Source organism: Branchiostoma floridae, chromosome 13 (assembly GCF_000003815.2).
Source record: "Branchiostoma floridae strain S238N-H82 chromosome 13, Bfl_VNyyK, whole genome shotgun sequence".
Classification (NCBI taxonomy): Eukaryota; Metazoa; Chordata; class Leptocardii; order Amphioxiformes; family Branchiostomatidae; genus Branchiostoma; species Branchiostoma floridae.
In genome coordinates, this window is record NC_049991.1 from 19,856,729 (window position 1) to 19,881,602 (window position 24,874).

The window sequence follows — 24,874 nt, forward strand, 5'->3', positions numbered from 1 at the left end:
TAGAGGCTAGAGCTTTACTACCTGGAGGAGTTGGTCGACCGTACAAGGCAACATCGGCGTAGACCAAGGAGGATAAAAATCAACCTCCGCGTTTTCCGATTTTTTGCCAACTATCCCCGTACCTCTGTATGACGGCCTGGTGGAGGATACTGTCGCATACATAGCACTGTTAAGCAACGATGAGATGATGAGGTTTCTAACGTAAAACGCTGTCACCCCATAGGTATTGTTAGCTACAGTGCCAAGTAGAGCCAGTCATTATTGCCGTGAAGAAGATGACAGACGGCCATTGAAACATCGGCTATCGAAAAGGATATTGTTATGGATAAATAACTATCAGATACAGCCTCTAAATTGGGCTTAGTAAGGTTAAGAATCCTGAATATGCTTCTTAATCCCCTGAACGCGTAGTCGTTATCCACCTTTTATTTGCTTATTTCTTATAGTTCGTAGCTTTGTTTTAACTTTACGCTGGAGGTGCGGGCTTGTAAATGATGTATAATCCTGTTGCCCAAACCTCTTAGATCTCATTCTGTAAATCTTGATAAATAAATAAGTAAATAAACAAACAAATCCAGACCTGCATACACAGTAACCTCTGTCCGGACTATCCACACACGTGCCGCCATTTTGACACACGTGATGCACGCAGGAGAGGTCGTTCTCTGCGCATGTGCGGCCGGAGAAGCCGGGAGGGCAGCTGCAGGTGAAGTTGTCAACACCGTCTGCGCATGTGCCGCCGTTCACGCACGGGGAGGGGGAACAGTCGTCTGTGTTTGTTTCGCACTGGTCGCCTTGGTAACCTATGGACAAACAAACAAACAAACAAAGATGGATAGAAAAAAATCAAATTGCTTTAGTAAAATTCGAATCAAATACCAAGTGCCGTTAATTTTACATATATACTTCACTTAACTTTATCCTTCCGCTAAGTGCCAAAAGGCAGTTACTCAACCGACTGAATATGATTTTGGAAACGGTCATGACGTTTCAGATAAAATCCGTTATCTTTCGTCAGTGACAATGAAGGGATCTGGTTTTAGTCGAGCAAGTTTACATAATAACAATTAATGTTTTGGATAGTTAGAATACTGTATAAAAAATGCTCTACAACCATATCTCTTCTGTGTCACTCACGAAAGATAATGGATGTTATCTGAAATGTCTGACCGTTTCCAAAATCATATCCAGTCGCTTGAGTTATTGCTATTTGGCGTATCTTATTATCTGTCTAACCTTCGTTGACATAAAAATACACAATATCTTTTGAATTCATCTTTAACTGAATTTTCTTGGTTTTAGGTTCTTGGAGATATTCAAACTGTCCTTTATTTGCTGACGGATTTTGCTTTCACGCCGGTTCCTAATAGTCTCCAAGCAGACCCTACGGTGCCTTAGAAATAGTATCAAAGCTGGCAAGGGACTTAGTATAGCGGCCTCCGGTGCCCGTTTGACTCCCTTTGGCCGGCTGTCTCTCTTTGGCCGGCTATACTCCTTTGCCAGCTTTGATACTATCTCTTTAGGCACCGTAGGGTCTGCTTGGAGACTAGGTTATTACCTGGTGCGCAGTTGCAGAAGTACCCGCCAACATAGCCTGTACACACACCACCGTTCCGACAGGGGGCGCTGCTGCAGTAGTCCACGGTGACGTTGCAGGTGTCTCCGGCGTACCCGTCTGCGCATGAGCAGTTGAAGCCCGCGACCAGGTCCCGGCAGCTGCCGCCGTTGTGGCACGGAAAGCTGAGACAGTCGTCAATGTTGGTGGCGCAGATCCGACCTGGGGACGGAAAGGTAGAGGTCCCAATATAATGGGATTCCATAAATTTAATGATATTCGCTTAAAGATATTTAATCTCTACAACTGGATAAAAAAACACTAGGTCATTCGACGCCACCAATAGTAACAAAACTGGCCAAACAAGAAATCTTTTAAAAAAAGTTGTGCCTTGCCGCGTGTTAGGGATATCGTCAGGAAAAAGTAGGTCAGCACTTCAAGCCCGGCAGGGCAAAATGCTGTGCCTTGGCAAAAACACAATACAATGACTGTTTTTACTGTTTCTGAAAGAGCTAACCAAGAGGAGTAAAATGCTTTTTAGATGAAGCGAATGGCTTGAAGGGTTGCTGAGATATGGCTCCACAAAGTTGCCAAAACCTACCCTCAGATATGGCCGGCTGCGCGATAAACGATGAAAATAAAAAAAATACCTTTTTTGAGGGGTGATGAAAAGGTAAGTAAAGGCTGCAAAGCTTGTTTTATCTTATTTCCCCGTAATATGTACTACATAGAATCACTCCACAGAGTTCTGAACATTCATGGCATTTTATTATGCTTTTACACAGGGTCGATGTATGCAGCACCCACTGGTGTCCTTTCACACAATAATTGTCATCTTACCTTATTCTTTAAGAAATAAGTAAATTTGGGTTTAAAAGTTCACATTTTGGGTTACAGTCAATGGTGTTTTTTGCACCAGTTGAGTCGCATTGTAGAAGATTAAATATCATACTTCATATACTTTTGCAATGTACACAACATTATGGTATCTTATATTACCAACAATGTCACATCTATAGAATATCAGCAATATTAATTGCCTTATAACAAGGTCAACTTGGTCAAGGTGAAAGGTAAGTGTGTGAATATGTCGCATTATTTTCATGCTGAGCCATGATGTTACACTGTATCAACAGTACAACTTTACACTTCGATACATTTGTAATAAAATATAGAAGACAGATGTTTGTACTAATAAGAGATAAAATATCAATAGGTAGACATTGTGTAAACACTAAATTTATTAGGACAATTTCAACATTTTTCAAGGTCAAAGGCTCAGTCTTCAGGATACATACAATCGACACAGATTTCTTTGATGTACTTGCAGGTACATGAACTTCTCCTTATTTAATCAATACTATAAATAGTATAATGCAATGTAAACTACTTTTTACAAAAACAACAGGCTTACTCGTCATTTTCTGTGGTTACTGGTAGCAACAGTATTCTTTAACAAACTTAATGCTAATAGCACTGGCTGCACAACTTGTCAACATTATGTTTCACCTCTACCATTCAATATCTCCGCTCCGCTCTCCAGTCTTATATCAGCTACATCTGGTACTTGGTGCAATCTACACTCCACCTGAAAAACAAAATTATTTGAGTTTCATGATTAACATGTCTACCATCATGGTGATAATGTTCTTCCATCTGAGGGGATGACGACCTACTCCAGTAACACGTCTGATGTTCATCTACATCATCATCTTTCTTATGACTTCTTTCTTTCTTGTGACGAAAGATTCAGAATGATCCAATAATGAAATGAAGAATTCAATAAAGAAAGAAAGGCAAGTTGGGGTAAGGAATAGATTAACTTATTATCATTGATTAAGTAGATAAATACCTGCAACAAGATGGAAGGAGGTAAGTGTCACTGTTTCTGAGCCATCTTCTGCGACTGAATCTCAGTACCAACTGCGACAACCTCGCCCGGTCGGTAGGAACCTGGCTGATAGTAGAGACAAGAGTATAATATTGCAGGTAAGTACATATTTATGATTTCTGCTACACCAGAAAAACCCTTGGCACAATCTGACAAAGAATACACAATCTGGTTGCACAAATTTTTCACGTTAACAAAAATGCCATTAGTGTTTTGAAAAATTTGGGCATAGGTTACCCGGCTGACCCATATCAGGGGGCACGGTGCCTCAAGTTCAACAAGTGAAAAAAATACAAAATGGTATTTTAGTCTTGGAACGAGGCAAGGGATGATTCACACCAACAGTAACGATGACATTGAAAATACAATTGAGATTTTCTTAAAAATTGGGCATACCCTGTAGGTACCTCAAGTTACCATGGTGCCTCAAGTTCAACAAGTGAAAAGAAATACTAGTAGTACACAACAGGCCAATCAATGATCCATATGTAAAATATGCTAAAGAAAGCAATAAACTAATAAGAAAAAAATTACTAAGAAACATTTTACATACATGTAAGTTTCATGACTAAAACATGGATAAAGAAACACTGCATAGAAATTATATTGCTGGGATTGACTTGAGAAAAAATTGTTCAAAAGCACATTTTCTTCAACATGCCCCCCTCCCCCAAACACTACAAATTGTATCAAGTATTTTACCTTGAAATTCTTCATCCATAGCGTCAAAAAGGGTTCTATTTGTGCCGCTTCAGTCACATATCCTCCGTTTCTGAGGGGCACGCGGTCCAAAATTTGGCGCGTTTGGATCGCGCGGCGCCGCCGCCCGGCCAAATCGGGGCGATCGTCGGGGAAAACAGCGTACGGCAGAGGGTTTTCGTGGTAGCGTTGAAATACCTAGTCAAACGTTCTTGAGACGTTTCGATGACGTCATTGCCTACTTATATATTCACATGCAATGCATTGGTCTAATTAGGCATTTATTTCATCTTTATGAATAGGTAATGCAAATTATTATGCGAGATAATTCACTTGATTATATATTTACTTCAATGGATTTGAAATATCACCATACGAACGCTTCATTCATTCGATGTAACCAGATGTTAAGAGGCTTTCAGTGCCGACCACAACTGTTATCAAATGCGTAAAAGGGAGGTATAAAGATTGACGGGGATGTACTGTTAGTCGCCTAAGCCGTAAGTTTGTCCTCGAGAAAGAGAACTGGGAAGGGCCTTTGGAAGGGCCTTTGGAAGGGATGGGTTAACATTGCTTGAACCATGGAACCATGGAACCATTGAACCAACCAAGAAAATAGTGGCCACAAGGCCATGCCGCTTGCGCGGCAAGGCAAAAAATCTCCGTACTTTTGATGTAAAATTGTTTATCTATTTGCTTTGGACAGACGAGGACAATGTGGCACTGCACTCAAGTTAGAAACTTCTATTAACAGTGCCATATACACAGTACAGACAGAAGGTAAAAGTAGTCTTTTCTTTTACCTCCCCGACCGAAGCCAGGTACCCATTTTAACACCTGGGTGAAGTGAAGAAGGTCGTGTAAAGTGCCCAAGAGCACAACGTCGGGGGCACTGCGGATATTGAACTCGGGACCTCTAGATTCCGAACCGAACGCTCTACCAGTTACGCCAAACTCGACGCCACGAAACTATGCCTTGTTAGTATGTCGAGGCAACGTAGTGTAATATTTCAACGTAAGTCCATCTCGGTTACCCAACCCTATGACGTTATCGCCGAACTTTAATTTGATTGGCCCGGGGTAGGCGGGCGGGGGCCTGCCTTTGTGACGACACAATAGAACCCGTTGATCCACTACGTCAATGGCGCGGACGGAAAACCCCTTGCTGCTAGCTATAGAAGCAACATGTCGACTGTGACCTTTATATCATACCTATCATATTTTCTAAAGATATGATCATATGGATGACATATTCTGGACACCCCAAAACTGATGCGGACATGCGAATAAAAGAAATTACCCCAAAAGTTGCCTTCATCATGAAATCTAAGTGGTCATAAAGGTTAGACAAAGACTAAGTACACAGAACATGTATTCCAATACTAGATTCTTTACTTTATTTCTGCCACTTTTTCTTGGAATTGACGATGTTAGTATCCGTTTTCCGATATTTTTTTGCAATCAATGACATATTTTTCCTTATCTTGTAGCTGTTTTGTACGGTTTACAATATGGCCGCAAACTTTTTTTGTCAGACGAAAATTGATGCACGCGCGGATGCCATCCATACAATCAAGTCAGTATAACGTGTGTCACGACTAATAACTCTGATTGGTTAAAGTTGCATACGTCAATGGCGCGAAAGGAAAACCCCATGACTACTACATGTACCTGCAGGCCCGAATGAGTCATATTTTCCGACACGACATGAAGCTAATTTGACCGCCTATATCTCATAGAAAATGATTGGCCATGTGTGAACGGGGTTTTTATTAATGAAGCAATAGCTCAAACTCGTGGTGATCACACCAGCTTCTCCGGCCCTTTCAACATTTGAGAAAACAATTCTTATTGTAGATATATAACACTTTTTTTAAAGATTCAGCCACATATTTCTCAAGAACCGACGATTGCCCTCTAACCGATAGCTCGGGGGCAAAGAATCTCCGGTAATCTTCCAGAAGAAAGACTTCGGGGAAACGTGCTACGTCATTTCCGTTGTCACCCCACAGGGTCCCTCCTTACAACACCGCACCTTTACGTGACACCTGCACCTACCTGTAATCTAACTTAAAGTGACACCTGTACCCACACACCTGGCGGAAGTCTGACCCACGCCTCAGCGCACGATTCTATGTAGCTTCCTTGTCATACCGTGCAGGCGTATTTTCTTTTGGTGAGGCCTTTCCTTATACTTCCGCGTGTTTTCAATGTGTGTGTGCGGGAGTAAGTGTGGGCGTGAGTGTGTGTGTCTGTGTGTCTGTCAGCCTGTGTGTGTGTCTGTGTGTCTGTGTGTGTGCGTCTGTCTGTGTGTGTGTGTGTATGTATGTATGTTTGTGTGCGTATGTATGTATGTGTGTTTGTGTTTGAGCTTCGGAAGTGCTCGAAAAGGAAAAAAAAAACTATCTATTTTCGCATGTGTAGCATTCCCATCATTATAAAATTCCACCATTGCCTCTCTGTACTGAATCGTCCACTGTTAACCCATGTCATTACTCAGAAAACTTCCTCCCACTGACAAGATAGCTATAGAGAGAACAGCAGCGCAGAAAATGCAGGAGTTCTGTGTCGTGCATGTTAGTCCTGATAGACCTATATTGTTGCAGTTTACGGAGGTATTGTTTTCGGTCCATATCGCGATATGCTTGTGTATGTATGTGTGTTTGTCTTTATGTGTGTCCATATCTTGTTCTCGCTTGTTTGCCCAGACGTATGCGCTCACAGTATCATGACACGCCACGTTTGAAACGTTTTCAAGTCCGGAGAGTCAGTTTGCGCGCTGTATATATGTGTATGTCTGCAATGGGCAGTTCTAGCCGGTATCTGCCTTGGCGCGTGAGTCCGCACACAAACACTACATACATAGCAGCCCTACTGGGGTAACGAAGTAATATGAAAGACTAAGAAGGGTCCCGGGGGACATGGAGTTATGACACAGGCCGGCTGTTCGCAGCGTGGCCATGAATATATCGATTGCTTTCTGTTTATCCAAAACTCTTGGGCAATTTGTGAAACTCATTGATTTATCTTATACAGCGATTAAGCTTGTCAATTGCAACTAGTTCGTTTTCTTCCTTCGTTCATTCATTCATTCATCCATCCATCCATCCACTCATCTACTCATTTACTCCTTTTCTCGTTTTTTTCCTTCGTTCACCCATTCATCCATCAATTCATTCAGTTAGATTTCATGATGGCGGCAACTTTTTTGCTAAACGTTTTTCTTCGCACGCTCTCATCAGTTCTCAGAATGTCATCCGTATAATCGAGTGAACAACATGGCTTTACTGAGAAGACACAACACTGACGAAATTAATCACTTCGTGATGACGCCACAGACCTCTGAATGAGTCGGTTCAGATTTAATCAAGTCTTCGCCAGACGCAATAAAGGGCTTATTAAGCGCCTCGGCACGGAGTCAGCGTTAACACGCCTCCGTACCTTACACTGTCATGGCCGGATATGTGAGGGTGACACATAACTGGGAAATTGTCAGTGAGACGAATATTTGGGAAGACGACATAGATTGTATCTAAATTCTAACACACGAAGATTAAGTAATTCAGTGTATCCAGAGTTATCATGGTCAAGACGGAAAGACAGACAGACAGATTGGCAGACAGACAGAAAGACAGACAGTCGAACGTTGCGAAATTGTAGCCTTCTTAACGAAAAGAATAAATCTGTTATATTCGACTTTAGCTGGGCCTGAAGGACCAGACATAATTTGCTACATGTAATCATATAACCACGCTTACGTCATTGAAAAATCATCGAAAAGTCTTTATGCTCACATATTCAGATGGCCCATTGAGAAAGAGTTGAGAAATAAAGATTGTATTTTATTACTAACGTTATATTACGACACTCGTGGAAACAGTTAATGTAGGTACTATCAAAAGCACCTGTTGCAAATGGCTCGGACACGAGTGTTATATCAAATTTCAAAGCGGCTAGACCACCCAGAGGGTGTTCTTCTGTCGTTTACGTCAGAGATTCGGCGTCAGGGGTAATAAAGATATATTGGTTCGCTGCGGACTAACGTGAGCATAGCTTAAAAGAACTTCCACCACTCCCAGCCCGAAAGGAAACTGAAGGCAGGAGATTAGGCGATTTGGTCGTGAAGACGCACGGCATCAAAGATGTCTCATCAACAACACTTTCCCAAGAGCACAAGATCGGCGATATGGCAGGATTCGAACCCCGGACCCTTTTGGCCTGAGCCCAACATGCTGCTGATCTCGCTACGCAATCCCGCATAAGAGACGTTTAAAGATGCGGAAGGAAGCAACGCTTCAACGAACGCGTAGGGACATGCATAAAAAAAGGCAAATATTGGGGAAGACACACGACACATTAAAGCGGATAAAACAGTACTGTAAATGCAGAAATGTTCACGGTGGATTAATGTTCGCGGTTCTCGCGGCGGCCGCTTCACCGCGAATTTAAAACCACCGCGAATATAAAACCACCGCGAATATTTTTCCATAACAGTAAGAGACTACAGTGCATGGTGCTACCGCGAAATTAAAACCACCGCGAAAAGTCCATTTTCCCGCTACCGCGAAATTTAATCCCCGCGAACTTAGATGCATTTACAGTACGCTGTTGACAAGAAAATGGCTTGTAGGCATTCGTCTTGTATTTGAAGAAAACATGAAACCGACTATGCGCAAGCGTTTTATCTTCCATTTCAAAAAATGCTTTCAGCACTTTAAAATACATGAAAACGTTAGAATAATCTTTATTACGTTTTCTAATAACGTCACAACATCGCCCAACCTTCAACCGTCTCTAACGACAAGTCGCGATGAATTTGGGAAATTGTATAAATTTGAAGAAACCTTGAAAACGCCTCTGCATTTACGTCTTTTCTTCCATTTTAGGAATTACTTTCATCACTTAAAAACGTGCGAATAATTTCTATTACGCTTTAGCCACACTGATTTAATTTAATGGATGACATCGCCTGTCCTAAAAAAACCTGTGGCCACATGTCGCCAATAGCATCCCTGTTCAATCAGAATTTCAAGCTAGCTAGCTAGAAGATCTGCCCTCCGTTGTAAGGGGGCACATAATCAGAGTATGGGGCCTCGGCACTCTTGTTTCGTCTGTTAACAAGAATGGCAATAAAACATTATTGAAATGGTGACGATTGTCTCTTATTACAGTCTTACTGGAGGTGAACGAAAGACAAGCCACGCCTGGTAAAGAATGGACTGGATGTTTACAATAGTCTTGTGGGTTAGCGTAATTTTTTGGCTGAATTTTTCTTTTTTTCCCACGCGTATTAGTTTGGGGGTCTCCAGAGGATGTCATCCATAGAATTAGGTCAGTATTGTCTTACCTAATAACGCCATCACATCGCCCACCCGTCAATCGTCAGCTGTAGCGACACGCATCGCGACTTCTGAGAACTGTCCTTGGTACTGACGCAAGATGTCAATGATTTGCTTACCACGCATGATACCGGTTCTTTGATGCTAAGAGGAGGGAACCTTTCCCTGTGTACATATTCTTTATATACAAAATGTGAAACATTTATGAAGAAATGAGGTTAGGAAATGCTGGCTTCTTTAGGACAGACACTCAGGTCGGTTACGGTCGTTAAAGGAACAGTTAAAATTGATAAAGGCATTATTTTCGTCTCTCATCGCTTGTTACAAATCCTAAACACTTATAGATTTCTTATCAAAATATTCATATCCCACATGCTTTTTCATTGAACGCCAATGTAAAGAAGCGTGAAAAAGCCAAATGCATCAATATATGCTCGATTACGATACCAACTTGTTCATATGTTCTCGCATTTGTTTTAACCTGCACGTATAGTAGCTCATCACTGGAGCAAACACATAGGAAAGGTCTTCATTCGTTTTCACGCCCTTCGTATAGTGTTTTTTAAACTTCAACAATAGGGTGAACATTCAACCATATCTCTAGCACAAGTGATAACTATCACTCTAGCCCCCACTGGGCCTTCCTACGGGGATAAGGATCGTAGAATTCGGAATTTGATTTTTTTTCGTTCAAAAAATTGAATAATTTGCCACGCTAAGGTTAACACTCCCTTCTCGGGACGCTGGGCGGCAAACTATTTCTTTTTTTATTTTATTTATTTAGTTTTACCACATTCTTGAAAGGATTGACATAACAGGTGACTATCATCTTTTCAATACGTCAACCTGAAGATCAGACTGTAAGGTTTGAACCACTCACACCGGGAAGAACCCCTACTCGACTAGTGCTTGATTTAAAGAACTTTAGCACAGGACCTCCATTTAACGTCCTATCCGAAGAACGGCCTTAACTTTAACCGAAGCTAGGTACTCATTTACACCTGAGTTAAATGAGAAAAGTCGTGCAAAGTACCTTTCCCAAGGGCACAACGTTAACATCCGGGTACATCAGCGGTTTTGAACCCGGGACCTCCGGTGTTTGAGCCTAACTACTCTCCAAGCAGAGGTTAGGCTCCGACTGTTTTTTACGTTCTTTTAGTCGTTGTTATCGGGCTTTCTATTTTGTATTGTTTCTTGAAGTCCGCCAGCCAGGTTTTGACAGTACAAGATACAATACATAATAGAAATCCCCATAAAAACGACTAAAAAAAACGTTAAAAAACAGCCGGAGCCTAACCTCTGCTTCGAGAGTAGGGCCAAACACCTTACCGATTGCACCACACGATGCCATTAATTCAAACCCTTTTGTGGCAGAAGTCCCCTGACAAATTATTCTCACTATTATATTAGCCTGTGCATTCAGTCATGTAGAGAATAACGAAATTAAAGCGATGACACCATTCAGAACAGTCACTGGTTTCCTAGAAGCTTGGTGTTACACAGTCAGAAAGTAGGGCCACGTATTGAGCGGTGTGACGCTGTAGGCTATGGCCACAGCAAGTAAATTCTATAGATGACATCCGCGCGCTCATTAATATTCGCCTGATTTTAGAAAAAAAAAAATTTTTCTTCATGGATGTTCAAATAGACTAAAATGGGTAAATTGACTGTGTTGTAGCCAAATACTAGTAAGTGTATGTAGCATCGACACTAGAGAGGTAGCCTTGACTGTAGCTAGGTGCGGAAGTGAAACTTACTGGATACAGTGGCACCAATATGGAAGCTATGGGTGAAGTTGCCAATAATGGTCAGTGATACCAGTCTACCACACTAGTGTCATTTCTACAACGCCAGTGTACTTCTTAAATACATGAATGAATGGCTTGTCGGTTGTGATGCCATGCTTTGTCACTTCAATTCTTGGTTCATCGTTTATGGTGTCTACTTAGAAAATTTGCCATGATGGCAAATTATCTTATTCTTTTTTACCCATCTTGTTTTTTTTTTCGCGCTATCTCATTATTCTTGAAGTCTGTAGAGGATGCCATCCAAATAATTTACTTGCTGTGGCCTATAGGATACACCCCCGGCACCCGGAAATTAACCGCAAACCGGGACAAAAACAAGCCGTGTTACGTAGCTGTCACCTCGCCTCGCTCGTGACTGGAGACTGACTCTTACACACGACTTGTTTTTCACGGGAAGCGTTTGAATAGCGCCTGACACGAATAACATCAAAGGACACACGAGACAGAGCACACGTACGTCATCGTGAACATCTCCAAACAGATGTAAAGATTCGACTCAGTGTCTTCGGGATGTTTTGCGGTAAATTTTGTTAAGGTGAACTGTTGAAAACATAAACGGAACACTAGAAACAAGCTCTAAATGTTGCAAAATAGGCATAAAACATGTGAGAGTGGTATTTGGATTTCTGACATATATCTTGACCTTATAATGTGAATATCATGCAAAGCGTACAAGTAAGGCGAGAAAGACACAAAGGGTGAAAAGAAATCCGCATTGTATCGATGAATTTCACAGCGTTCCGCCAATGTGCCGCAGTTGCAGTGTGATACCTTCTTTACATAGCCTCCTTAGTTTAAGACTTTATGTTTTGAAAAAATGGGACAGAAGAAAAGACATCAAAATTTCCCTCCCAACGTCTGCTTGGACATGGTTGCCCAACCACTGCTTGCGTCACGCCATATGACACGGTGTAGCATCAGCAGGTTGTTTCTTGCTATACCAGGAACTCATGAATATTCATGAAGATGAAGTCATAAGACGTCATCATGTGCTATTCATAGGACTTGGGGGGTTTCCGTCTACGCTGACCAATCGCAGGCGAGGATGGGACATCATAAAAGGGGAAGTTCGAAGAAGAGGGTAGAGAATAAGATACGACATCGCAAGACAAGACGTTTTACAAACCGACCGTTGACAGAAAAATGCAGACAGGGTGTGCTGTGAAAAGCCTTTCCCAGACCAGCGTGTTGGAGCTGATGTGGGGCGTAGTGGAGACCCAAGCGTCACCGGACGAGACAGCAGAGGCCCCTCGGCAGGAGGGTGGCCTCCCTCCCGTCCACGAGCCTCTCCGGCGCCGCAACGCGCTCGGGGACATCTTCCTGGGCATCGACGCGGAGCGAGTGGAACGCTTTCAGCAGGACAGTCGGGGGACCACCGCCGGTGAGAACACACCGCTCGCTTCACCTACCGAGCCCCAAGACGTTCCTCGCGAACTCTCCAGAAAGCGAAGAAGGCGGGTTTCCAGTCTGTACACAACGCTAGAGACAATCTACGAGGAGGAAGGCACAGAAGACAGTGCGTCTAACGAACTCTTGAACTCACACCATTCTCACCGGGAAGTCAACAACAACAACGCGGCCCCAGGGCTAAAGCGGCGAACAGGACTGGGCGACATTTTCGAGGGAATCGACGAGACCAGCGTCGAGGGTCTGCGGCGAATGTTCTCACACGACGCCGACGAAAGACGCTCGCAAGACGAGTTCAAGGAGTCGCTGCCCTTCGAAGGAAACGCAAAGCCAGCTCTCAAACGCCGCAAGGCGCTGGCAAACATCTTTGAGGGGGTGAACACAGCTAGTGTAAAAAGCCTACGGCGACAGTACAAGAGAGAGGCTAGCAGCCACACGCAAGACACCGCTCCGACTTCACCCTCGCTAAGACAAACCCGCCATGCACTGTGGCACGTCTTGGAGACTCTTGGCGTCTCCGTCCAAGGTGTGCGGTCTGAAAACAGCCCCAAAATCAAGAGCCCAACAACGGCTGACATGCCCAGTACACAGCAGACCGACGAGGCAAGGACGAGCACAGCCAGCCGAAAACCGGTTCTGCGGCGCCAAAACGCATCGCCGAACCTGCTCGAGGGTTTAGACGCGGCAATGCTTGAAGTCCTTCGGGGGGAGGGTGCCTCCAGCACCGACAACAGCGTGGCAGCCGCCCCGGTGTCGGACTACGCGACCTTCTGCAACAGCCCTCGGGCTACGCGGAGGCGGAACGCGCTAACAGACATCACCGATCTACAGAAACTGTACCAAACGGCGTGCAAATCAACGGGAGCATGGCTCTCCGGTATGCTCGTTTGCTGAACACTTCCTGTTGCTGTGGGCCGTAGTCTTTGTAAATTTATGACAATGTAGATAGCTTTGAAACGTTACCAGTGTACAGGCTATCTGAGGTAATTATTTTGTCATAGCGCGTGTACATAATGTGGGTACTGTACAGTGACCTGAAAGGTAATTGAGCGCTGGTGGGTTGCAATTGGACGGTAGCAACCGGAATCGTGACAGGACTTCATGCAGTACACGGTACGGAGTCAAACCAAACTGGCGCGTTAAAACGCGTCTTTTGGTCTGATATTAGGGCATTTGAATAATTTTAGCATCTATTCAATGTATAAACTTTATTGCCTAAAGGTTCACAATGTGACACCATCCGCAAAGTATTTTAGGGAAGTTTAGGAAAGATATTTTGTTAGCCGTTCCCTAAATCTAAAAAATGAAGATAAAACATTGATCTATGCTTGCATGTCCATTATCGGATAGGAAGCCACTGTATTTGGGGAAAGAATTAACACAAATAGTATTTTTATATGTGATATTTTACAAAAGCAGGATTCCGAAAAATTGGTAGCGGCATTTTATGGCTGCAGCATTTGGTGTTTATACTAGACAATCGCCCTCTAGTTATCTGTCTATTATTCTATGGCAACAAGTGGAGCCTGTTAGGGGGCTAGTTGTAGTCAAAATTACAGTCGATGTTGTAGTGATGTATCGGAGCAATATCCAACAGACCACGCACATTGTAAGCATCTGAGATGTCAAGTGACGTATATTCCCTTGGGGAATTAATGTATTGGGTGAAGGAAATTTTTCGCCTGGCGAGAAACTGTGTTTTGGTATTCCTAGAAGGAAATAAAGTATCGACAATGTTCACACTGGTCATGTTTTCTCTGTTGTCCTCGTCAAACAGAAGGCAAACAGAAACAGGGCAGGTAACACACTAGTATGTGCACACACGGTCATATATAGAACAATCATAGGAGTGGTACACAAATGTGTCCTGTCACCTGTCGAATAATCGATTTTCAATCAAGGACTATATACTAGTACCTTACGCATGTATTGAAATGAGTAGGGGTCCTTTCCAATGAGTAGTTCAAAACCTACAGTCCCTTGGGCTGTCGTATTGAGGTCACCTGAGTGACGCCGAATGGCAGCAGCTCCAGACCCTTGCGATTTAGCCCCACCTATTGTAAGCTCCTCGCAATTCATGATCAGCCCCTGCCTACGAAGAGAGAATAGTCGGCCTACCCAATAACAATAGCACATAGCCGGAGTAGCCTAGCTAAATGGCCCACCCGACTTAGCTACTCCCTACGTTGCCTACCTGTGAAACCTTCGGCGCATGTGCAAGTGACGTCATCCACCCCGTCCGTGCAGGTGCCTCCGTTCAGACAGGGGTCCACTGCGCAGTCGTCGATGTTGACGTCACAGAGAAGACCGGAGAAGCCGTCAGGACAGACACATCTGTGGGAAAAACATGGCGGAAATTAAAAAAAAATGGTTGTAAGAAAATAAACTTGGAACGTAACGTTACATGTATGAATAAGCTCGTTCGCAGTTTAAAGTGCGTATGCGTTGTGTGATGCATCGTGGGTAATATGACAAGCTGAAGGCCCCAGAATGCACACTTCAAAAGGCTTATTAGTCGTGTAGCCTATGACGATGTGGGTGCCTTACTATTAGTTTTCAAGGTCAAATATGGCTTTAAAGGTCACACTTAGTATATGATGTCATACCACATTAAAGGAAGAGCACACAACCGTGATGTGAATCTTGGAATTTCGGTTGAAGCTATTTATTTACAACCGTTTTTACTGATGTTAATTTCGGTTGAAACTATTTATTTAAAACCTTTTTTAATGATGTGAATTTTCGGTTGAAACTATTAATTCATTTTCAAGATTTTGTTTCAAGAAATTTGGCTGGAGTGTTTTAATATACCTGAACGAGTTGTCACCGTCGATGCACTGCGCCCCGTTCCGGCAGGGGTCGCTGCCGCACTCGTCTAGGTTGACCTCGCAGTCGGTGCCGCTGAACCCGTCTGCGCATGTGCAGACGTACGAGTCCGCCTGCTGTGCGCATGTGCCGCCGTTTCTGCAGGGGCTACCTTCACAGCCGGTGAGCTCGCCGGAGCAGAGAGTCCCGCTGGCTCCCGCCGGACATGCGCAAGAGAAGGAGTCAACTCCGTCCACGCAGGTGCCTGCAACAGACATAAACATACTGGATTCTAAACAGGATTACTTTCTTAGGATAGTGAAAGAGGCCATTTATATCAGAGCCCATCAATCTTCCCTTAACCGAGACGGGGGCCGATACCAACTTCCAAGCACCTTTGACTCTTTGCTGACGTCATACTTCCGGTCTGTAGGTGTGACATAGGCTTTTGGTCATTTCAACTTGGTAAGGATCAGAAGACTGATAAAGCTTTCTGGTAAGCGTTTTATTTTTTTGTACGGTTATAAGGTTTAAAATTGTACCATAATGTTGATTACCGTCACAGATGAACTTACATTCGACTATCATAACAGGTTGAAGCTCTACATACCGTCGTTCCGGCAGGGGTTGGACAGACACTCGTCCGTGTTGGTCTCGCAGTGGGGACCGGTGAAGCCGGCGGGACAGACGCACTGGTACCCGCCCGTCCCGTCCACGCACAGCGCGCCGTTCTGGCACGGGGAGCTCACACACTCGTCAACGTTTGTCTACAGTAAAATTGAATTCGGGTAATACTAAGCAATTTCCTTGTGTTGAACGAAAGTTACAAACACCAAAATGAATTCTGATTAGCTTTCATGCTAACTACCTCCATGAAAAATGGAGGTATAGTTTTTTGTGTGTCTGTCTGTGTGTGTGTGTGTCTTTGTTTTCGGAAATTTGTGGTCAGAATAAGTCTAGAACCTCTGGATGGATTGTAATGATATTTGTTATGTGGGTAGGAGTTGCAAAGACAAAGGTCAGGGTCGATTTTAGGCCCCCTTGTTTGTGACCTTGGTACTGCAGCAAAACTTTTGACCTGGACATGCTAAGTCTTGATTTTTTGGTGGCAGATAGCTTGTGATGTAGGAAAGAAGTGATGTATGTTTGGGTACCCTAGGCTTGGGCTTGCTCTGGAACTGTAGGGTCAATTTAGTCAAAATCTTCCAAGAAGCATGACGAAACATAGGAACGATGAATTTCCATGATAAGTCAAATTCGTGTTAATAATGTAGGCAAAGAAACGCACAGACCTGGCAGTTCCTGCCTGCGTGGCTGGCGGGGCAGGTGCAGTTGTAGCCCGGGGAGAGCACGGCGCACGTCCCGCCGTTTCGGCACGGCAAGTTCGCGCACGTGTCCGTCTCCACCTCGCACATAGGCCCCTCGTACCCGACCACGCATGCGCAGAAGAACCCGTTGACGTCATCCACGCAGGTGCCGCCGTTGTTGCAGGGCGATGACGCGCACTCGTCGATGTTTACGTCACAGTTGGTGCCGGTAAAGCCGGGGACGCACGCGCAGGCGTACCTGTAAGAATGGATCCGGTATATATATATATGTTTATTAGAATTTTATGTTTAATGAATGACCGCTCATGACATTTCATGGACTTTGTTCGTTTTATTGCCGTTGACATTGATGCGATTGGGCTCGTATGTTCGAATATACATACGAAGGATTGGGGGGGGGGTGTCGTTCGCGCGTTCAAAATAAAAGTGAGTTGTGTGTAGCGTCCCTTTAGTTTGTGTCCATAACTACATAGTCACCTCAAAGACAGTACTGTAAATGCAGAAATTTTTGCGGTTTTCGCGGTGATCACTTCACCACGAACTTAAAACAACCGCGAACATTTTTCCATGGCAGTAAGAGACTGCAGTGCATGGTGCTACCGCGAACTCAAAACTACCACGAAAAGTCATTTTTCCCGCTTTCGTAAAATTATATCCCCGCGAATTTTTGCATTTCGTATTCTTATACCTTAAGAATACCATATAACATCTTCTTCTCTTACATACCTTCCGACCTCGTTCAAACATACGCCATCGTTCAGACAGGGGGCGCTTGCGCACTCGTCTATGTCGACTTCGCAGTCCCTTCCCGTCGTTCCCAACACGCATGCGCACTGGTACTCGTTCAGGAGATCTGTGCACGTGCCTCCGTGACGACATGGTGCGCTTGCGCACTCGTCGATGTTCACGGAACAGTTATAACCAGACCATCCTGGCGCGCATGTACAGTTGAACCTGCCAACCAGGTCGGTGCAGTTCCCGCCGTTCACGCAAGGGTTCGTGGCGCATTCGTCGATGTCAGTTTCACAGAATGTTCCAGTGTATCCTGGTTGGTTGGGATAAAATAGGGTCGTGAGAGTTGTCGTGTCAAAAAGTATGTCACAACATGCAAGCCATTGAGTACATTATATATCCATATGTTGTATATTGAAGATTTCAAGATTGTTGTCCGTCTTAACATTTCGAAGAAAAGACACTGCATTAGAAGAAAAGACATCTCATCCGCAGGATTTCTTGAGCGAAAAAGATGTTCTTTAATTACACTTTTAAATCGATAAAGGTTAGGCTACTGTATTTCCTCTGACTTTGTCGCTATCTCTTATCTCACACTTTATAACAGCGGCTGTTTATAAAGTTTGTGATAAGATTCGTATGATAATACAGTACATAAATAGCGCGATTTTGTGGCTATATCTTATTGAAGGAAGATATGTGCAATGCAAAGTATATGGCACTGGGGAAAACTTTTCTTACGTACCAAAGCGGCACTGACACTGGAAGCCGTCCTGTGTGACCCCACATGACCCCCCGTTCTGACACGGCTGTGACGTACACGGGGTGACGACAGTCCCGCACGTGGGGTCACTGAACCCGTCCGGACATGCGCATTGGAAACTGTTCACTCCGTCCGTGCAGGTGCCGCCTGCGGATCAGGGCAAAAGTCACGTGATTTACGTGCCAAAGTTTGCGATGAAAGGTGCAAAACAAACAAGTAAACAGATGACTAAACAAGCAAACAAACAAACTGCACCGTTCCGACAGGGTTGTGGCAGACAGTCATCTATGTCCACATCACAAAAAAACAAATAAACAAACGAACAGACAAACAAACAAACAGACAGACAGACAGACAGATAAGGAAACAAACAAACTGCGTACCTTTCCGACAGGGTCGTGATAGACAGTCGTCTATGTCCACATCACAAACAAACAAAGAAACAAACCACGCACCGTTCCGACAGGGTTGTGACAGACAGTTGTTTATGTCCACCTCACAACGCTGGCCTGTGTACCCTGGTGCGCAGGCGCAGGAGAACCCCGCCAGCAGGTCCGTACAGGAGCCGCCGTGTGCGCATGGGCCGGAGCTGCACTCGTCAAGCTCAGTCTCGCAGTTCGGGCCTGTACATGTGTGTTGATGGTAAAGATTCAGCAGTGACATAATAAAAGTAATGATAAACACAAGGTACTTCAGGGGGTACATGTATACAATGAGCACTCTCCAAGAAGTGGTTTTTGACGTGTTCTCAGGTTTTTTATTTCGTCCCCAACTCGGCGGTCATAAAGAAAACGGGGCAAAATATTTTGTCGACAAAAATGCCTAAATAACGTCAAACACCAAGCGGAGCCAAACCTCTAAATGGAGCCTCTCAATGATTTTGCACTGATGATACTCGAAGCTTACATATAAGCTCGTATACAAGTATACAAATACAAGCAAATAATGTCTTCCTGGTGAACTTCGCGCGGATGTTGAAATTTCAACCCAAAAAGCTACGCTTAGCCTATGTTTTCATTATTCCCTTGTCTCACTTCAATCTCTTTCCTTTCTAGTGCAAACGCACACAACATGATACTTATGATTCTAAGATGTAAATTTCCGTAAAATTTCAGAACTATACGATATTGGCCCAATTTCTGTTTAGTGATCAAAGTTTTGATGTAAAATCCAAAGAAACGGCAGGCAATGGACAAGATGTTGTTTGCGATGAATGTTCTCACAAGTTCTTACCCGTGTATCCGGCGGAGCAGTCGCAGGTGTAGCCGTTTACTCCGTCTACGCATGCGCCGCCATACTGACAGGGGTTGCTCTGGCACTCGTTGATGTTTGACTCACATCTGCTGCCCTGGTACCCTGCTGCGCATGTGCAAGTGTACCGGTTGGCACCGTCCTAGAGAGAAAAGAATGTATTGATATAACATTAACATTTACACGACCCTGCTGGCCGATTTGAGCTTCTCATGAATAAATAAAGGTTCAAACAAATAAAAACTCAACATTCATCTGGAAACATTAAATTGTTATAAGAAACTATTTAGATCTCTAATAGATTTTCACACTTTGGGATTTCCTTTAAATAAGATGCCTAAAGGCTTACTTTGAAATCTGCATATCGAAGGAGTAAATAAGAGCCAGACTTGAGATGGAGTACTCCATTGTCGATCAGTATTTAAAATAGCTTTTCTTCAGAAATGGACGAAAATTGATGCGCGGGAGAAAGTCATCCAGCATGCTTCTTACGTATTTGATCCACACTGAAATTATTTTTCAGGTCTCTAACTGGACAAACCTACCGTGCAACGCCCGCCATTCAGACAGGGGGCGCTGGCGCACTCGTTGATATCTGCAAATATAAAACACGGTAACTGTTACCGATTATTTCTCGGTGATATGAGTAGATAAAACTGATGAACAACCCAATCTTTACAATGTATAGAAAAAAAGGAACGTTCCCGTTCAAAATGGGGTTAACAAATCGTTTGTATTTGTATTCATTAGAAGTCACTACACTGGGTCAGCCAAGGCAACTCTCACTAATAACAGCTGAACCACAGAAATACAGACAAACATACAATACAAAAACTACAGTAAATGGAGTACAATGGTCATTACAATATATGTCGAAAGGACACAAGACCGTTAGGCAGTTGCCCCTGCTGTAACCTGTCTTTAACCCACCAACATGGCTGACGCTAAACTTTAACCCACCAACATGGCTGACGCTAAACTTTAACCCACCAACATGGCTGACGCTAAACTTTAACCCACCAACATGGCTGACACAAACTACATCATGGTTATTGTCACGTGTTGTTTCACACCACCAACTGATTTGTAACATTGCGCACAACACTTCTTTATGTCTGATCTGGGAATGGTAGCGTTAAAAGCTTGTCGTACCTATCTGACAGTTGACGCCGCTGTAGCCTGGCTTACAGACACAGTTGTAGGCCTGGAACAGGTCCTCGCACCGCAGCGTGTTGGAACCCACACACGGGCTGGACAGGCACTGGTTAGGGTCTGGCGGAGGGGAAAGACAGAAAATCATCAATTACGTCAATGAAGGTTAGACATCCAGGTAATAATTGATATGCCAACAAGCAGTTACTCAAGCAACTGGATCTGATTTTAAACGGATTTTACTGATGTAAACAGAGATCTTCAATCGTTCAGTATAGTGTAGCGAAAGAAAGAGAGGTAATAAGGGTAAACGTCTTACGAGCTCTGACTCTGACTGAATGAAAAGTCAATATCTTGAAGAAAATCATGGCATAAGAAGCATCATACCTGTGTACCCTACCCAGAACTCACGCTGCAATAAAAAAACAACAACATCTGCATCAAAATTACTTATTTACTTATTAATTAAAGTTTCTTATCTTCTCTAGAAACACAAAAAGAGTGTTTATAGAATCACAAAGATTTTATTATATCCATCTTGCAACTACACCATAACCTTACCAGTAAAACTATCGAATTTTCATCAATATCACAGTTATGATAAATTTACTTCTGTTGTTTTTACAAAAGAGGAGTGCTGGTACAATCTTTAATGGCCCTTCAATACCCATGGGTGGAACTTAAATACCATCAGCAGGCGACTTTGTGAATATAGCTAAAACTCGGTATAAAACCCGCGAAACGAACATTATAAACTTCCTGGTACGTTTGACCAAATTGCGGACGTCACGTATCCGCAAGAACATCACGTGTTAATAAGATCACGTGGCCATAACTCTCGCGAGTTTACGTCGTCAGAATGGATCCTGAAGAAGGCGACAGTGTCCGTTGGAAATTTGGTCCGTGTGTATTTTTGTGTGGGAAGTAAGTTTTAACCTCCGTTGCAGTCTTCGAACGGGCCTGGTTTTAATTTTTGTTGAGGGGAGGGGGGTGGATGGCATTGGTTCGCGATCTTAAACGTTGGCTAGGTTCTCTTGTGCCGGGAAAGGGAGTTTGCTTGGGAAGGGAGTTTCACGGGGCGAGTCGCCCCCCCCCCCCCAAAAAAAACCCCAGCCCCGTTCGAAGACTGAAACGGGGCTTAAAAATTTTATCACAGTGACTGTACTTCAAACCGACAGACTTACGGTTCTCTCGTTGTTCTCGAAACACTCGCGCGCCTCCTCGAAGTTACAGGTCTCCTCGATACACTCCCGCTCTAGGTTGTCGCTTATCCACGGAGCCTCCGCAAAAATGCCCTCGTCATTCCCTCGGCGGGACCGAGGGCGCGCCAGGAAGCTGTTTGCCTCTCTGGCGTCCAATATCACTAGCGAGGATAACAGAAACCGCAAAAAGTCAATGTTATGTGTGAAGTCGGCGCGTATACGTATATTAACGTTGTGTCCGTTTTCAAAAAACAAAACGCCACTGTCTATATTTTGGCAGTAATTCACAGTGCCGAAGTGGCCCCTAAACAGCACTGTATGTTTTAATATCTACCTTGTTGATAAGTTAACGATGAATTAAAAAGAAAAAAGAAAAGCGCAGAGCAGAGGCAAAAAGATTCACAGAAAAAAAAGCAATAGTGCGAAGTGTTACCTTTCTGGTTGCAGTTCACCCCTGTCCACCCCCTCTCGCACACCCTTACACCCTGCAAAGAGACAGGAAATGCTTTATTAAGGATGCAGGTGTGTTCCAGACGGGACTGCGAAAAATTGAGACGGTTTCGCTCTGAGTGAGCCAGACCAGCTACTTGTCGTCATCCATGTCATTTTGTATTTTTAACTATGACCCTAACAAATATGAAAAATTATGCAACTGATATATGATTTACTTACCGCCCTTGATTTTGGTTATACTAGTATTTGATAATATTCCCATGTCTGAAATTCCTCTATTTAACCTTGACTTAATAATTGGAATTTCATGCAAAGTGTAAAAGTATCACTGAAAAGACAGGGAAAACACACAAAAGGCGTAAAAAAATTCGTTTTTTAATGTATGAGATTCATTGGGCGCTTGTCGTTCAGTCACAGCCAGTTCGCCGTTCTAGTAGAATGGATATGTTAAGCGGGTGTCTCACTGACGAGCATTTTGAAAGAGCTTGAACAAATTCCATCGATAAGATTAAAAGCAGATCGTTTACGCTTTGTGTGTTCTGTTGTCTTTTTAGTCATACTTGCACTTTTTGCACGATATTCCCATTATGAAGTCAAGGATTAAAAAAAATCACGGGGTTTAGTGGCAAGTGTGAAGATGTTGACACACTAGCAGCACCAAATCCGTAGGTGTTTTTTGGCACCTTTTAAAAAGACAGATTAGCCGTGAGGCTCGGTGGGCGTCACTCCACCGTCATGGGGGCAGGGGCATGGCGAGTATCGAACTCAGGACCTGCTGATTCTGATTCCAACGCTCTAGACGTTTTAATACAACTTGAATTTAGGACGCAGCGACTCCGCCAACACTCTGGCTTTACACCAGCTGAAGAGATAACGGAACAATAGAACACCTTATCCCGTTGTTTGATCATCTCCCTATGTACACAATATATAACACTCACCCACGTAATCAGGGCACTTGAAACGTAATGATAGCGAGATCACCTAGAGACGGCCACAAACAGGTATTACATTACACACCTATCATGGGAATGGATCATAAAGTACTAGTTTGTGGGGGTAAAATGTTTTAACGAACATGTACAGCTCTTGTAGATTTCCCTACATTTTTTTTCGTTTAGGTTTTTCCGCTTAACCATCCCAGAATGGTCAGGAGGTGATCTAGAAATGAATAACTTAACTAGCATGTGGGAAAAAACAATGCAATTTTATTCTATATCTTTTTAGGCACCGTAAGTATAAAATACAACGGGGTACAGGGGAAAACACATTTTATTTGTACATGTGTCAAGCTCATTCTGTATCTCAACTTCGCCGAAGTCTTGACAATTTCCCCCAATGTGCCCTAATCTCCAAGCAGATCCTACGATGCCATAAGATACTAAGTATCAAATCTGAGTATATAACCGGCCAAATGGAGTCAGACGGGCATACACACTCTTAGGCCGGCTTCACTCCTCTGCCAGCCTTTGATACAGTACTATCTCATGCTACTGTAGGATCTGCTTGGAGATTACAATGTGCCCACGTCACCCAGTCTTTCAACAGGACTGGTAATTTATCCCAAGAGATGTGCTAACATAGGGTACAAACCTTAACCCATTTTCTACCAAATGGTCATTGAACCTCTTACTGGTAAAATAAAGGGATAACACCCCCACTATCCCAAGAAATATCTTATGGTGAAAGAAAAGACTTAACTCACCATAAATATAATTAGCATCATCATTTTTTTGGAATAACACGTTTTTATACGTTACAAGAAAACCTGTACTAAATAAACGGACTAAATAATCAAGTCACATTCCACAAATGCGATGACAAGCTTCCCCTTACCTGTACAGACGCCATGCACAGCCAGAGCGTCAGGGCGAACACCAACTTAACTTTACGGACAGCGGGAGACATCTTCAAGTTGTTCCTGTAAGATCCTGTGTCACCACGGAAACGGTCTGAAGATGAAGGAAGGCCAAGGTCAAGAAGAGAGTATGTAAGGTCAAGAACAATCTTTGCAAACTTATTTAGAGCTTCGCTTGTGGAATTATGCAACATCTATAAGAGAGAATTTAGTTGGTTAGTTCTAATTCTGTTGTCAGAAGACAAGTACTAGTGCTCAGACGATACTCCCGATAACACAAATGTGTACCCCGGATGTTAGGAACACACAATGACATTGAACGACCTTTCTTTGTCCTTGACGACATCTCAAACTGCACTGGAGACACACGAAAAGCAACTTTGTGGTATTCCGTAGCTGAGACCAAGGTTTTATCTACTTCAGGAATACTTCTGCTTCCGTGTTCAAGACAATGATGTTGCCATGCATTCCCTGGAAGTACTTGTAATGTTACACTCATTTGCAAAATGATCATGACAGCGGTTCCGTTCGAAAGGAGAAGGATGAAATATAAAACACTTCAAGCACACCAAGGCCAGCGTTGAAAGAGACATCCTGTTTCGGTAGAGACTAGCAAGGATAATACCCAAAG

The 24,874-nt window shown here is 43.5% G+C and overlaps 1 protein-coding gene across 1 annotated transcript in view; it reads right to left on the reverse strand.

Annotated features, from left to right (window-relative positions):
- The window catches only part of LOC118428620 (neurogenic locus notch homolog protein 1-like), a 26,575-nt gene extending 2,031 nt beyond the window's left edge, over positions 1 to 24,544 (reverse strand). The window contains exons 1-16 of the mRNA XM_035838725.1: positions 24,222 to 24,544; positions 22,366 to 22,417; positions 21,915 to 22,093; positions 21,118 to 21,142; positions 20,731 to 20,850; positions 20,124 to 20,173; positions 19,561 to 19,720; positions 18,783 to 18,950; positions 18,310 to 18,474; positions 17,559 to 17,877; positions 16,797 to 17,070; positions 16,115 to 16,271; positions 15,493 to 15,769; positions 14,894 to 15,033; positions 1,559 to 1,777; positions 581 to 803 (exon numbers count right to left, since the gene is read on the reverse strand). Of these exons, the coding sequence (XP_035694618.1) occupies positions 581 to 803; positions 1,559 to 1,777; positions 14,894 to 15,033; positions 15,493 to 15,769; positions 16,115 to 16,271; positions 16,797 to 17,070; positions 17,559 to 17,877; positions 18,310 to 18,474; positions 18,783 to 18,950; positions 19,561 to 19,720; positions 20,124 to 20,173; positions 20,731 to 20,850; positions 21,118 to 21,142; positions 21,915 to 22,093; positions 22,366 to 22,417; positions 24,222 to 24,437 (2,744 nt within the window). The 5' untranslated portion in view covers positions 24,438 to 24,544. The remainder of the gene's footprint in view (positions 1 to 580; positions 804 to 1,558; positions 1,778 to 14,893; positions 15,034 to 15,492; positions 15,770 to 16,114; positions 16,272 to 16,796; positions 17,071 to 17,558; positions 17,878 to 18,309; positions 18,475 to 18,782; positions 18,951 to 19,560; positions 19,721 to 20,123; positions 20,174 to 20,730; positions 20,851 to 21,117; positions 21,143 to 21,914; positions 22,094 to 22,365; positions 22,418 to 24,221) is intronic.
- Between the last annotated feature and the right edge of the window lie 330 nt (positions 24,545 to 24,874).